A 16,625-nucleotide genomic window follows, 5' to 3' on the forward strand; every position below is an offset into this window, starting at 1 on the left:
TCAAAATGAATAAATATGGCTAGATGAGCTTATAATGGAGTTTATGAAACAAATTATCAAAAGCATCAGAGCTTCTAATGTTACAAGAAGCTCAAATAAAATTATTTTAGTTGGTTAACACCATAAAGACTTTCAAAGCTTCTTTTATCAATAAACACGATATTTTAATATTAAAGAAAGTTATTTATGTAATGAAAAAAACTATTTTTAGGAAATCCATATTTATAATAAACATTATTATTATTTTTTTATAACAAATTCATTTAAGTATCTCCTCCAAACTTATGCAGTGCTTATTTTAATATTAAGCAGACATTTTTTTAGTATGTTTTAATCTCTAAACACAAACTTAAAAACACAAAAACTAAACAATATCATTTATATTGAATGTGGATAACTTGGTAAACCTATGAACATAAGAGAAAATGACAAAGTACTCTTGCTCAATTGAGCTATTGTGGATTGATATAAAGTCCTTTAACTTTTCAATTTCTATGGATTAAAAAAAGACAAAAAGTGAAAATATTAAAAAAATACAAAGAGGAAATTGGTGACAGAGGGAAAACAATTCTAAAGAGTCTTCTCAAGAAGTTAATTAAAAGATCTTTCATCAAAATCAAGTTGTATTTGATGAATGTTGTCTTTAGGCAACCTCTTCAAGATAGCAAGACCTGGTGAAAAAAATTGAAAATAGAATCAGCAATTTTTGTGGGAAAAACAGTGATTTATATTAAATCAACAAGTAAACTCAACTATAATCTCAAAATATAGTAAAAGGACTATTAGTTGCAGACACATTACTGTTAAACTTTTTACTTACTATTACTTCAGTTATTGTATTTTATGGTTACAACATCATTTTGTATTGGTTTGAAGGAAAAATTGTGGTACTAACAAATACTTTTACTTGTGTGTGAAAAAACAATTATCTCTTTGTTAAATAGTAGGATCTTGTTTGTACAAACTTTTTACTAAGTACTTAGAAGAGAAGAAAATAAAAACCAAAAACGAATCAAACTTCTTAAACTTGTTAAAATTAACTGATGCAGAGAGAGATTTGTGAGAGTAAATGGAAAGGTTGTACAAAAGTAAAAGTGAATAAGTTGATTTTAACTTAGCAAGAAGTTTATCATTCTAATCAAGACTAATAAGCTATTGATCCCAACTAAAAATTGGCAAGAGAAATGGCATATCATGCATATTTGATCTTATCATTCTAATATTTACCTTCAATAACTTTGTAGAGAGTAGACCACCATCTATCTTTAGGAATATGGTATCTATGCAGTGTCTCTTCTATGGCTTCATCATGCTTTCCCACCAGAACCTCTTGAAGTATTGTAACTGCATCCTTTGTTTTATGAAGGATATCTTCATTGTCTTCACTACTTGGTTTTGGAAGCAGATGGTGTAATGAAGAAAGAGTAGCAGCTATGGCAAACTGGGTAGCAGCAGTCCAGTGAGTAGAAGCTAGTTGTCTCATATGGTTTTCCAACTCCTTGTTATATTCATTATTGTTCTCTGTTCTTCCAAATACTAGGCTACATAGATACTCAGCATTTGCTTCACCAGTACTTTGAACCATCTTGTAGAAAGCAGTTCCTTCATTTTGTAGGAGTTCCTCTGGTGAACTGTATTCAAGAACCTGGAAAGAATCGAGGAAGATGAATAATCTTATTGACTTAAAGAATGTGAAAAAAGAATCCCCCAAATCTGATAGGAGCAAATATGATATGAGTACAGTAAATTCCTTGGATTCAAGGTCAAGGATTCCTCCAAAATGAACAAAGAAGCTGATAATTCTCTTCTCTTTGTTCATTACAATTCAAGGTTTATGTAGTAGATGAATTACTGCAGTAGTGACAAAATACGATAACAAAATGTCTAGCTGGCAATACAACAAAACAAAATGCAGAACACAATATCAGAATGGAAAAACAAAATTCCTCCTATCATAATATGACATATGAGTGGTACAACCATACATGGATGACTAAGACTTTGAAAAACTGACATGCCTTAGGTTTTCTAATTTTAACCATTCATGATAAGATCTAATGATCAATATTTATTCCTTTCACTTTCACAAAATAGGTCTTCCCACTTGAGTTCAAATACATTTCCTATATATGTAAGCTTTATTTCTTAATTCAGAGACTCATTTGCAAGTTGGTTCTAATAGTAAAAAGTTTTCACTTTAGTATAGTGTCTCTAGTATGAAATTTGATCTGTCCATTATAAGGTGGGGCTGTAACTTGTAATACAGTGAAGTATAGGACTATAGACACCAAATTGAAGATAGGTGCCATGTGTAGTGATTAAATGTAGTATATTTTGGTCCCTAGTCCTACGCCATGCAATCATTTCCAATTTGGTTCTTATAATTCATCAGAACTCCATGCCAATCTCATTGTTATAACAGTAGCCATTGAGGACAACATTCAGGTATAGAGAGGAAAAATATAGTTAATCCAATTCATACATGTGAAGATTGGTTCAGCAAAATCTTGTTAAAGGTTCTTAGACTGTCTACTGTATGAGACCATCCAGTGGATGATATGCAACATCTAGCATATGTGGTGGATAGTCTCAGTAGTCTCTCAGTAATCTCTAATTACAGTGAATGTTGCATTAGACGTAGATTGAAGTTCATTAACATTTCAATTGAACCATGTTAGTTCTGTGTGTAATTCTATGGACTTACCCGGCCAGAATCAAGCAGCAGAATCCGATTGCAGTCAATGATTGTATTTAGTCTATGTGCAATGATGAGCATTGTACATGACTGAAACTCCTGTCTGATAGTTTTCTGTATAAGGGCATCAGTTCTAACATCTACAGCAGCAGTAGCTTCATCCAGGACAAGAACCTTCGATCTTCGAAGCAATGCTCTACCTAGACTCAGCAGTTGCCTCTGTCCAACACTGAAATTGTCTCCTCCCTCTGAAACCTTCATTCAGTGCAAAAGATTACATTGTCATATTTCATATTTGTAGTTGATAATTCAAAAAATCTCTCTAGGAAAAAACCAATCAAATAAAGGTATTGAGAAGATTATGCCACAACAATCTGGGTACCTACCTGAGCATCAAGACCAAATGGATTTCTTCTTATTACGTCCTTCAGATGTGCCCTTTCTAAAGCCTCCCAAAGGTCAGCATCATTGTGCTCATTAAATGGATCAAGATTGAAACGAACAGTCCCTTAGAGAAAGGAACAACAATCTTAGAAGGAGAAGTTTCACTGAAGCTAACAATCAATTTTTATTCACCAGTAAATGAAAATTTAAAATTATACAATATTAATAATAATGTCTTAATCCCTATATTCTCAAAACAAACAATTCCTGATCTTCAGGCTTATTTCATGGTTATGAAAAGAAATAAAGGTATCAATAACAAAGCTTATGTTGTTCTATTTGCAGTTTTTTACAATATCATCCAGTCATTTATTGCCACATTATTGTGATAATTTGATTATCAGAACCACTTGTAATGTCTTTTTGCTCCAGTAATATGTTAATTCATGATTGGATGATAGTGTATAACACTCATGACATCTTGGCATAGTAATACCTTCATATGGATTTCAATCATAAGATCAAACTCATGTTTGATTATCAATATCTGAGATAGAACAAGAATTATATGTTCATGGACATACCAGAGAAAAGAACTGGAGACTGTGGTATGATAGTAAGAACTTTTCGTAGATCTGCTAGTCCAAATGTGGAAATATCACAACCATCAATGATGATTCTTCCTTTTGTCAGTTCCACAATCCGAAATAATGCATTAAGCATGCTAGATTTTCCTGCACCAGTTCTTCCAACTACTCCTATCTTCTCAGTTGGAGGTACCGTGAAGGACAATCCATGCAGCACCGGAGGAAGTTCAGGCCGGTATCTCAGAACAACATCCTCAAACTCAATTGATCCTGAGGTTGGCCATCCGGGTGGGGGACGGTTGGTCTCAATTACACCTGCAGCCTCAGTTTCCAAATTTATATATGTGTCAACACGCTCAACAGCATTGAAACTATTTTCAGCTCTACTTGCTTGCCTAAGGACACCACTTAAGAGATTTGTTATGTTTAAAGTATAACTGAGAAGTAAACCCATTGTAGATGCAAACAAAGCCTGGTTTGAAGCTCTTGCATTCTGCATGACTGCAGATGTTGCTATCAGCCAAATCATGAGGCCTCCTAATGCTTCTAGCCTTATGGTGAGCCAACGGTTTGAACTTATGTTCACAAGAGTGAATCTGATGTTGTTATCCATGAATTTTCCATTGATGTGTGCCATTCTGTCATATGCTTTATAAGCACGGATGCTTGACAAACCATTCAATGATTCACCAAAATGTGCATAAACAGGAGATCTTGTAATGGAATCCATGCGCTTTACCTCTCGAGCCGTGCTCTGTCAGGCAAGATGTTAGTAGAAAAATACCAATAACTCAAAGTAAGACCACATTGTGTCAATTCAAAATAACAAAATCTACTGGTCTTAATTTCCAGAAGGGTGTTTTTGTCCCACCTTCACTTGCACACCATTTTGTTAGTAACTTGTACTTTTCTTTACACTAACTTGTTATTCCACTCCATGTTGATAAATTTTCATTCATTTAGAAATTAGTAACTTTAAGAAACTTTAAATCAGAATAACAATATTGCAGAATGAGAATAATAAGAAGCAGGACGGTCCTGAATCAGGCTTTCGTTATGACCAGGAATCTAGCTGAGATAATGTTGCTGTGATTCAGTTATGAAGTTTGGAGACTGTAAACTATAGATCATGAAAAATGTTTCCAGTGGATGTAGAAGGACTTCAATCTCCAGATATGTGAAAGATTTTCCTTGTAGTATCTACTGCAACATAGTTCTTAAACTTTTAACCAAATGGGTTTTTAGATTATCCTGATCAGCCAATCAATGGCAGTGCCCCTAGCCTAGATTTTGGACAAAACAAAATCCTAAATTTCAATGTAAATTTCTCTGAAAAATATATAATGCCCATGTAGTGTTTGTACTTTTCCATTGTTTAGTTATTAGTTTTTATTCATCTATCTCTCTAGCAAGAAAAAAGAAACATCTTTATTTCAAGTTATCCAAATTGCAAAAGTAGATAAAACTAACTTGGCATGTAAATCATTCCAATGAGACAGGTCTAGAACTATGGAAAAGATATGGATCATACCTGATAATATATATAAGCTGCATAAAAGAAGATCAGAAGTGGCATTATGGCCCACAGGGAAATGGTGCTCACAGTGCCTATAAGAACAAATGTGGAAAGCAGTTGCCAAACTTGCCCCAGAAACGTGTTCATCAAGTTAAAAACATTGGTATCTATATCTCCCGTATCTTTTGCAAACCTATTAATTATCCGACCAACCGGATTAGTTTGGAAGAATACCATAGGAGCTCGGAGGATCTTATCCAGCATTGCATTGTGCAATCTTTTGGCAGCACGAAGACTTGAAACGATCAACCAATAAGAGTTGGCAAGTGCCACAGATACCTGAATGCAGCAAAAGAAATGTTCATTTCATTTTCCTTAAAACTGAAAAATGAGCAGAAAGCTACAATATGGTAAGTCAGATAGCTTGTTGAATGATGAATATTTTCTTGAATAATGCAAATTCCTTAAGAGTAAGGTGAAATATGCTGAGTACCAAGCAGAAAAAAAGAGACTCATTGAATAATCACCTGTCCAAAAGAGAAAAGTGCATAGATCAAAAGAAAATATGCCGGATTATTATCTGCAGTGGAATCTTGAGATGTCCACACGCTTAACCATGTGCTACTTGAAATTCGAAGAACTTCTGTTAATGTGTAACATCCAAAGAGTATGGAAACTACCCACAGTCCTCCCAGTGCTGATTTGTACCTGTAAATTTGGATGTATAATCACAGGTCATAATCAAACTAGAGCATCTAATTTCATTCAAGCAGCAAAGAAGTTCCAGTGAGGCTAAAAGGAAAAGAAAAGACAAAAATCAACATTTTGTCATTTTAATGGATAGAAAAAGCACATAAGGGATTGACTAAAATCATTTCCAACCCAAAATCTTAAAGGGTAATGGATTTATGGGTGTCTTTTTCCATATATGTTGCTCAACTTTCTTATTTTTATTCAATATAGGACTTAAACTCAGATTTCCTAACATTTTTTAGTCCTGATCATTTCACTATCAACATCATGTTGTTCATAGATAATAACAATAGCTCAAAGGAAATAGATTCGTCTTTTTCTGAGCTTTCACGGCAATCTTACCTCATTATAACTTTCCAACTAACCACGCCTGTTTCCCTTTCCTCTTTCTTAACAAGTACTGATTTTCGTAATTTTCCTTTCTTCTCATAGCTTACATCACTTGGTAATTCAACAATTGCTTCATTATTCAAGGGTAAATTTGTATCCTTGTCATGACTTTCACTATCTCCATTATTATCTGCTTGTTGTTCCATTTTCCCAGCATTTTCCATTAGTCTCTGAAATAGAGGCCCACTTTTTGATAACTCCTCAAATGTTCCCTGCTCCTTAATCATGCCTTCACTAACCAGAATGATTTTATCCACCTGAGGGAGAAAATGTAGCTGATTGGTGACAAGAACTCTGGTTTTTCCTCGCAGTCCTTCCTTTATACAGTTCCTGAAAACCTAAAATGCAACTGCAAATCAGACTATGTGAGGTATGATCATAGCCATTTACAAACTTTTAAATGGTCAACCATTAAAGGGGATTTCTAAAATTCAAATATTTATATATACTATAGAAAAGAAAGGCTAATCTAATAATCTAATAATGTACATGAGGCATTCCTTATATTAGTATCTTGATAGTAAAATTCAGTTGGATTTTAATCAATGTCAACGATAATAATTGTTAAGATGGAACTAATTTTTGAATTTGAACCAATGTACCCTGTATTATAACAAGGACGTGTGTTCTAAAGGATGATAAGAAATAAGAATGATACCTCTTGAGCAATATGAGCATCAAGAGCACTCAATGGATCATCAAATATATATACATCTGAATTTGAGTATACAGCCCTAGCTATGGAAACTCTTTGCTTTTGTCCACCACTAATATTGACTCCTCTTTCTCCAATCTCTGTAAAATCAAGTCCCTGAAAGGACATAAACGTGATGATTAAAAAATGAAAGTTCCCATTAGTTTAGAGAAGTAATAAAGAAGATGACATTTTATAAATCATCTTACAGGTAGTAAGTTGAGATCATGCTGTAAAGCAGTGATATCAATGACCTTCCGATATCGTTCATGCTCAAATTTTGATCCAAATAGTATGTTTTCACGAACCTGAGAAAAGAAAGCAATCAGAATATGGTAAATGATGAAATACATTTATGAAAAATGTGTTTAACAAGGAGAAATGAAACGTGAGCAAGCTTCAACTCACTGTGGCATTGTAAATCCATGAAATCTGAGGCACATAAGCAACAGTGCCTCTGATTGTAGCATTTCCATCGGCTAAAGGTGGTAACTCTCCAATCATTGCTGAAATAAGAGACGTTTTGCCTTCTCCAGTACCACCAATGATTGCAACTAAGCTGCCTACTGGTATTTCCACATTGATATTTGATAATGTTGGTTTCTCCTCCTGTGAAATGAATACAATTTTCATGTATAAAGTCAAGTGTGCATTACTAATTAATACCAAAATTATAACATGTATTTGAAGAAAAAGAAAACTGTAGGTCCACATTCATCAAAAGCAACATCATGGTTACATCTAAATCTTAGCAGGAATATATTAATATTCTTATTCCAGTTGACTGAGATTATGCTTATTTATAGAGGGTGTAAGGTAGAAGGAAAACCTAATCATAGCTTCTTGTAACATGATATGGCATCACAATACTCTTGTTAGAAATTCAAGGTGAGTTGGAAATTTGACCTTAGGATCCCACGAAAAGTATCCATTCTCAATAGAGATGGCTGGAAGACCAGGTTCAATAGGTGGATTTTGTTTTAAATCTCGTTCCTCAGCTAAGAACAGTTCCTCCAAACGCTGTAACGAGACATTTGCATTTGCTACCTGTAAGAAAAGAAAATCAGTAAGCAATGTCTTGACACATAGCCAACTAAAGCAAGTGTTAACTGAATCTGACAAGGGACTATGCCAACCTGACTGAGTAAGTTTGGTAGCATATTTAAAGGAAAGCGCAAAACTGCAAACAGAGATAGTGAGGTAAATGCTCTTGCAGGTGTCAATTCTCCACCCAGTAAAGTGAAAATTCCAAATGTGGTCACCGTCACAAGAACAGGGATGCTGTTTAGTATAAAAGAATTAAGCTGCAACAGAAGACAAACAGTTATCAGGAAAGCTATATCATTGATAATATGAATACTATTAATTATCCACAGGAGATCGAGAACTAGAAGCATAACAATGAAGCGTCATTTATCTTAGAAACCAGTTTCTTAAATCATACTAGATGATCTTTTCCTTGAAAACAATTTTATACTCATAAGGTATTGTATATTAAGTTTGAATGTACTTACTGACCCTGAAAACCATGAATCTTGGGCTACTTTTACTTAAAGTTTATAGTTACTTCAATTATTGTAAATGAATACTGCACTCTCAATACAAAATATGGGAAAGTAAAATTCTAGAATTGTGTCAAGGCTCATACAGCATATAGCAGTTGGGCTTTGCGGAACCATGATAGTTCGTCATCTCGTATGCTTAGAATTCTAGACTGAAAGCTTGTTTCCCATGCATAACATCTGAATCATATCAGCATATCACAGAAACTGTTAAAACACAAACTAAGCTTGAATGTTGTAAGTGGTGATTTTTTAAAGTGTTCATACTTTACAGTATCCATGGCAGCAAGAATTTCATTCATCAGACCAACCCTTTTGTCTGTCTGTTGCAGTCCTTCCTTTGTCAATTTTCGCATCTTGCTAATAACAAATGTCTGCTCGAAAAAGCAACAAATTTATTAATTTATTCATTAGACCAAAACCTATAAAATAAAGAGAATAATTATCATTGGGAAGACGAACAAGATACCAAATATACCAGTTTCAACTTATACTAAATTCAAGTCTCTCAAACATATATATAACAATAACTTTATTTATTTATTCATTGAGTCAAAACCTATAACACAAGGAGAATAGTTATCATCTGGAAAATGAACTAGAAGCCAAATATACCAGTTTCAACTTATAGTAAATTCAAACCTCTCAAACATTTACTCTTGTATATTAAAATTAATTGAAAGCATCTTAGAATGTGGGTTTAAACTTAAACTCATCCTACAAAATCAACTTGTAAGGTAAAAGTTGTCTTCAGTTATATAATTCAGGCATATCTCTAGTCTACATGAAATCTCCAACAACCATAATACTACACATGTCTGCATGCTACAAAAGAAGAGACAAAACTTGCCTGCAGTGGGATAATAAGGACTAACATTAGTGATCCAATAAGTGAAGCAACCCCTAGTTGCTGGTAGAGGAGAACCATAGCTACAGTGATACGGAATGGTGCTGACCATAGTCCATGAAGTTGTTGACATATTTGCTACAAATTACAAAACACAATAAGGTTCATACCATACAGCATTTTACATTCCAAATCATAATCACAAAAAATGTTCAGCGTATAAGTTGACTTGAATATTCTGTCTAAGCAAAAAAAGAACCTGCAATGCATTGGCATCTGTTGTTATCATATTCATAAGCTTCCCAGATGAGCACTTCTTTCGACCATCATTAGTTAGCCTTAAGGATTTTCTAAATATAGCAGCCACCTATAATTAGACAAGGTCACATCATATAAACTGTTTTGATAAATAAAATAATAAATAAATTTGAATAAACCAGTTTATTGAAGTCTGTCTAGATTGGATGAATAGGGTATCTGAGTTCTAAAGAGAAAGAGACATCATACCAAAGTTGATCTAAGCCGAAAACCGACACGCATAACATTCTGAAAATACTGTGCTTCACAAAGAACACCAGCTGTCTGGAAAGAGTTGAGTTGAACCACCAGTTAGTTGTTCTTTTCTTCATGTTCATAAATGCTATCAAGAGTATAAAATAGTTATGACATTAAAAACAAATTCTTCTCCTTGTGAGTAAAACAAATATATTCCTCCAACATTCTTCGTGCATCAAAGATATCAGGGAAATTCTAATCCTAGTTTTTGCCATGGAAAAAATTATGGCTGCAGAAAAAAGCTATATTGGAAATATTCATTTTGGATGAATTATTTGTATATGAAAATGCAAACTAGCATGAGAAGATAAGGGTAATTTCCCTTTGGTCTGAATAAATAGTACACCATTTAATTTTTCTGAGGCAGGCTATAGAGCAAATACTAAACGAAGCTTCTCTGTTTTGGCCAAGATCTTTGAAAAGTATGTACTCATGCTGTTCATATACTGTAAAACCCTTAAAACATGTTCTAAATTGGACCAAAACTCTTTAAGCTATAAAGCCATACCACTCCAACAAATATAGAGAAGGCGTAGATATAACCAATCCAGGATGGATCTCCTCTTTGCATTGACTGCATTCATGATAAGAGTAAAATATGATAATGTAGCTGGAACAAGCCAAAAACATACTTATAGAAATGAAATGAGAAACATAACAGCGAAATTATCATTTAAAAAGATGAGATTGTGATAATAACAAGCTTGAGCTTTTATTTATATATGAATGGTCAAGATTGGAGTAAATATTTATTTGCAATGAAATATCTCTGAACAAGGAAATTTGCAAGACAATGTAATCCATGTTTGAAATCGAACTCAATCTTCATGTTTTAGTGCTTAAGATTTTTCTATGTAGTAAAGGATGATATGATCTCAAAACAAGTAGGCATGTGAACTGACAAATTTTAATTTTTCTGTGTCCATTCTTTTATTTATCATGTCTATTCGGTGTATGCATGTGTTGATGGGTTTATTACTGTATGATTGTGCTTCTCTGTGCTCTTTATTTTCCTTTTACATCAACCCAATTTGGCTTTAAGGAGAAATAAACTTACATCTAAGAGGTGATTCAGCAAAATAGGTCCCACAAACTGAGAAAGATCATTACCAATCTGCAAAGACCATTAAAAATTTCAAGTTCCAAATGTGTCAATGCTATAAGCTCAATAATGTTATTATATGCCTTTTCATGTACAATTTTTTGCAGACTCTACACAGAATCTAATTGTATATACAACAAAGAAAACAATTGTACAAGATGCTCTAATAAGATTACTGGTTACTAGAAAATGCAAAAACAGGATGTTGCCATGTACATTGAATATCCTCATATTGCGTGAAAGACTGTTTCAGAGTTCTATTTCCAGGCCTTCACCAAGCTGCTTCAGCTTTTGATAATTCTTTAAGATGGTAAGCTAACTAACTTAAGTTTAGCTAATTTTTATTTTGTTATCAAATAAATTTATATCATTTATGTTTAAATTATAGGACAGATAAGCCTCGCAATGTGCAATGAGAAAATGTTTATTGATGCATTTGAGCTTTGAAGCAATCAAGTTAAACATCAACTGAGGATCAAAATGTTCACCTTAAAGAAGCCTCCCATCCAAAACCTAACCAGACATCGAAACCAAATCACATTAAAATATGAGAAAATAATATTACTAAGTTCATCTAGTAGAATCCAAACAAAGACTAAACAACTAGGTAAAGTGAGTCTAGATTCTATGCTGGTTTTTTGAATAGGATCCTCTATTGAACATTAAAAATACACTAATATCGATATATTAAAATATTTTTTAATTTAATTTAAAACATAAAAAGTCAGTATCTATAGGTGTATTTCGAAGACACAACAGTAAAGTAGCACAAAAGAACCTCGCAGAGAATCAAAATTGGAAAAGACAAAAAAGTATCATAAAAAATCTGCCAATAAGCACCTTTTCCCCAGGCTACTGTTCAATGCTCTTAAAAGACATGGGTTAGAGCTTTGAAATTCTAACATCCAACAGTTTTGGAACCTGTATTAACAATAAAGTAGTGTAAATTGTGTATACAGGATGTGAGAATTTCATAGAACCATAGAGTACGCATGGAGAAAACAATACAAACTTCTCAGTTAATGTCTCTGTTTCATCCCATTTGTCTAGCTTCCAAACATCCTTTTCAGTTACGGGTTTTCTGTAGCCTTGCTTCATGAGTGGAGTTATCCATCCAAAAGATATTCCTACACAGAATGCAGAAAACATGTTAGTGCATAGATTCACAAGGATAGAGACTACTTAATTGCATAAAATGGAAAACAACCAAAAAATACACTACAAATTGTGGTCAGTAAAACAAATTGTAAAGCTAAGAAGTTACTAATGCTACTCACTAGAGAACACATTGGCTTGCCTCTCAGGGCAAACTTGATCTTCTCCACAAAGAGGTTCATATTCACCATGGTCGGGTGCATCAGTTTGCATTGTTGAATGACCAGAATAAGGAACCAAATTAGGAATGTAAACAAAAAGTAAGGCACCAAACAACACCTACATCAGAAATTATGCAATGAATATCAACATGGTAGCCAGCTTTAATAAACCAACACACTTCCTAATGTTGCAGTCTAGAAATGAAATCAAGTTACAAGTATTATAGAGATTGCTTTCTTTGATCTTCATTAATGGAGGAAATGAGGAATTTACCTGGCAGATGACACTGCTAATGTACAGAAACAGAGCAGATCTGAAAAAATGAAATCAAAGCTTAAGTATCTTGCCACATATACTATCAAGAATTTTTTGTCATAGAAGTGAAAAGACAAGGTATTAGGCTTAAAATTGAAAGCTAACCTGCTGCAGTAATCTTTCACTGATAGAAGAAGGTTAAGCACTACAATATCTCCCACCAAAACATACATAACTCCACAACGCACCAACCATCTAAATTTTCTGATATAAACCTTTGTTTCCAAGAGAATGAGAGTTATCATTGAGCTCCAAGTAAGTGTTTCAACAAGCAGTGCCGCTATCTGCAAAACCATAAAAGCATGAAGCGGTTAAAATTGCATATTCCAACCAAATTGTACAATTTTTTGTTGCAGTATGGCATCTAACAAACTCCCAGGTATCAATAGTTAAACTGAAGGCATCATCAAATATCAACTTTGAGTGATGGAAGACACTGTGAATTCAAGCAAAGGAATCAATCTCATTGGAGTGTAGTATGCAACCAACTATGCATGATACACCCACCTCAAAAGGAGCGAAGCTGGTTTCACCACTGAGGTTGAAAGCTGAATTTCCAGTTAACAATCTCAACAAAGGTTGAGCAGCACAATAAGCAGCCAACATTCCCAGAAGATAATTATAGTAATTTGATCTCAAACAAAACCTCTGCACCTTTGCATTGCAAGTGATAAGCCATATCCTATACAAGCACAGGCCTATAAGAACCAAATTGGAAATGGAGATAACAAGAGTGTTGATTGCACAAGGTGTATAGGGTCCAAAAGCACTATCCACTGCTTTATCCCAAATGCTGTTTTCTGCTGGCTTGCAGTACCAATTCAATGGTTCAAACCCCATCTTTTGCTCACTCATCCAACACAAACCTTCCACAGATTTCACCAATAATGCTCCAAGATCTCTTTTCTCAATACAAAAAAAGAGTAGCTGCAACTCAAACCAAAATATAATCACATTAGAACAATAAAAACAAACTGGGGTGTGCAAAATAAATGAGAAGAAACACCACTCTGTACTTAACCATAGAGGAAAAACTTCAAACACAAGGAATGTGAGTGTGACTCCCACCTTTTCGGTTCACACGATAAAACCAACATGAGCCAAAGCTACACTTAACTATGTTAGTGTTACAGCTGCATGAAGACCCGTCTTAAATTTTTGTACTTAAACTGAAACCAAGGAAACTTATCAGTACCGCAAGTGAGGTTAGTTTCTGACTCAATTCACAGTACTGTGAACAGGATTAGTGTGTGAGTGTGACCCAGTTTACAATATCACTAGCAAGATTATTCTCTGGCATAAGTTTGAGAAACTGTGACAGGGAAAAAACTTAAAATATTGGAATTTTATAATTGGAAACTAGATATACCAGATAATTGACCACTTCTGATGTATGAGTTGTCTGTATAATATACCTGACACTACTTCCAGCATAAAACTTTAGGACATAATATTTGAGGATGTTGTTTTTCTTATATACTACTCAACTTTCTCTACTCAGACTCTCAACTCATATTTGGATTCTTAAGGACTAAATAGTAGCAAAAGTACAATGGCAAATGACAGTTACAAAAAGAAAAGTGAAGGTTGAAAAGAAGTGAGAGAGCACAATTGTGGGGTGGTGTGAGAGGGTATAAATGGAGTGTATCATTTGACATTATTGTTGCATGACAAACATTATTTGATACTTTATAGATAACATAATGTTTTAGACTTTGCGAGTGATGAAGATAGGTTCAACACAAGTCCTATGATACACGACAGAAGAACACGTTGAAAGGTTGAACCAAAATCTGAATGAGACAAACATTATTCCAAATGAAAATTCTTTGCTAACGTCACGGCTTACGGGTTAAATCCCATAGCTTAGTTAATTAAAATGAAAATAAAGATTCTCTGGTTTCAATATAGTTTTAGAACATTTTCCCCCAAGTTATGAAAATTGATAAAAAAATTGTCATGTCTTCAATAATGAGTTCGAATGTGGGACCAAATCCAGCACCTCAATGACGTCAATGGATAGTGGGAGTGCGTGGCCACTGTTGACTTCAAGAGAAATATTGAAAACTTAATCAATAAAAAAATTATTGAAATTCTTAAAATATGAGACTTGATTATAGAAGTCTTAAAGAATCTTCAAAATGAAACAAATGTTAGGTTTATATATGTCATATGGGTTATAGTCATAATCATAGAGAGATTGTAGTTTTATATGATTATATGACATTAATTTTATACATATAAGATATTTGATACCACTTTTATTTCCAAAACCTTAAGATAATAGTGTGTTATGGATCATTATTCTTATATAATGTTTAACTTTGTCTATTTTATTCAATGTGAGACTTTGACTCACATTTGGACTATTTCCGACAACAAATTATATTGAAAATGTGGCGTTAACATGACTTCTCATACCGTGTTCTTAATCTTTACTTCACCCACCTCATGTGAAACCATACAAGTAAAACCAATTTTGTGGTTTTTGAACTTTAAAAAGTAATTTTTGTTGCCTTTTTATGGTGAGATAATTTTTTCTTTACTTCTGTGGTGATTGTTGGATGTTAATAGGAAAAATAATTAGCATCTAATAAGGTAAACAAAGGTAAATAATGAATGGAGTAAATGATACTAAAGTAAAATAGTAGAAAAAGTTGTATGATGATAATTACCCTAATTATGAAATATAGGAAAAAAAAATTCCATAAGGCAAACTTCATTTTGCACTTACAAAATTTCTTTGTGTTCGTAAATTTTGTATTTTGAATTGTCAATCTAAAATATAAATTATATAATTCAAACTATATTTTTTGTTTTAATATATACAATTTGAAATATAATTTTTTATATTCTAAAATATGTATCAAATTATATAATCTAAAATATAAATATATTATGAATTGGTCCAAAATACATTATTTATTTTATATTTTAAAATGTATAATCTAAAAGGAAAAATGTTATATTCAAAATTGTAGGGTGCAAAATATAAAACATTTACGAGGAGAGTGGTTGAAATTAAGAAATTATGAAGGTGGAATGGAAGAAGAAGCTACTTTCCATAATATTGTGAAAATATGAACATGTGATGCCTATGCACGGCACTATATAGGGTAGGCATGGATTGACTATTTTATTAACATATGTTTGAAATAAAATAAAGAAAATGAAATGTCATTTACTATTATATTAACACATTTCTAAATAATGGATATATATAATCATGTGTTTAATGAATATTTTAAATATTAATAACTGTGTTTTTTTATCTTTGAATTATGAGAAATAATAGTTGGTTTATAAATTTTGTAAATAAATAATTATGATAAAATTTAATTAAAATTTATTATTAAATAAGTCGAATACTGATTTATTATATAAACTTCCAAGTATATCAATTAGGAATTCTCAGTAAATGCTAACTTCTTTATTAAAATAAAAATTATTAACATTTTAGCATCTATCCGAAGGAGAGGTTATTAAATTAGTAAATAAATATAAAAATAGAATGTTTTCGTTGTGAAATTATCCTTTAATTGTATAAATAAATATTTACCGGTGAAAATACTTTTCATAAAAAATATAAATAAATAGAAATTAGTAATGTAAAAAAATGAAAATAAAGAAATAAAAATAAAAAAATGTAACTTCAGTAAATATTAGCTATTTTAAAAGTAATTTGGAAGGCTTTAATGATTTCAAAAAATTGTCATTTAAATAATGAAAAAAAATAGAGACACTTGGTTATCTTATATTTTACAGAAACGATAAAACTTGTTTATCTTTTACATTCTATAGTGATGTTGGACCATATTCTCGAATACATTTATGTATTTCAAAATGCTTTTATTCCATTATTTATTATCTGATATGTCTAATTCAAAAGGTTTTAGCAATTGCGTCAT

The 16,625-nt window shown here is 32.6% G+C and overlaps 1 protein-coding gene across 8 annotated transcripts; it reads right to left on the reverse strand.

Moving 5' to 3' along the window:
• Nucleotides 1–365: 365 nt before the first annotated feature.
• Nucleotides 366–14,361, reverse strand: LOC114175221 (ABC transporter C family member 12-like). 8 transcript variants are annotated; one of them, XM_028060005.2, is made up of 29 exons: nt 14,087–14,361; nt 13,786–13,886; nt 13,225–13,644; nt 12,823–13,001; nt 12,676–12,715; nt 12,363–12,519; nt 12,098–12,212; nt 11,926–12,006; nt 11,574–11,598; nt 11,041–11,097; nt 10,492–10,557; nt 9,936–10,010; nt 9,688–9,795; nt 9,432–9,566; nt 8,849–8,955; nt 8,668–8,761; nt 8,156–8,323; nt 7,926–8,066; nt 7,428–7,628; nt 7,229–7,327; nt 6,984–7,136; nt 6,278–6,663; nt 5,710–5,890; nt 5,198–5,521; nt 3,664–4,420; nt 3,082–3,203; nt 2,705–2,950; nt 1,228–1,645; nt 366–671 (listed from the first exon to the last, which is right to left on the reverse strand). In XM_028060005.2, exons 3-29 carry the CDS (start codon nt 13,570–13,572, stop codon nt 592–594), a joined length of 4,863 nt encoding a protein of 1,620 aa, XP_027915806.1. In that variant the 5' UTR covers nt 13,573–13,644; nt 13,786–13,886; nt 14,087–14,361; the 3' UTR covers nt 366–591. The 8 variants fall into 8 exon arrangements, with proteins under 8 accessions (XP_027915806.1, XP_027915787.1, XP_027915810.1 ...); XM_028059986.2 differs by having other exon boundaries at nt 13,739–13,886; XM_028060009.2 differs by having other exon boundaries at nt 14,133–14,340.
• Nucleotides 14,362–16,625: the final 2,264 nt, after the last annotated feature.

This window comes from Vigna unguiculata, chromosome 1 (assembly GCF_037176805.1).
Source record: "Vigna unguiculata cultivar grain cowpea cultivar isolate G323 ecotype 2 chromosome 1, ASM3717680v1, whole genome shotgun sequence".
NCBI lineage: Eukaryota > Viridiplantae > Streptophyta > Magnoliopsida > Fabales > Fabaceae > Vigna > Vigna unguiculata.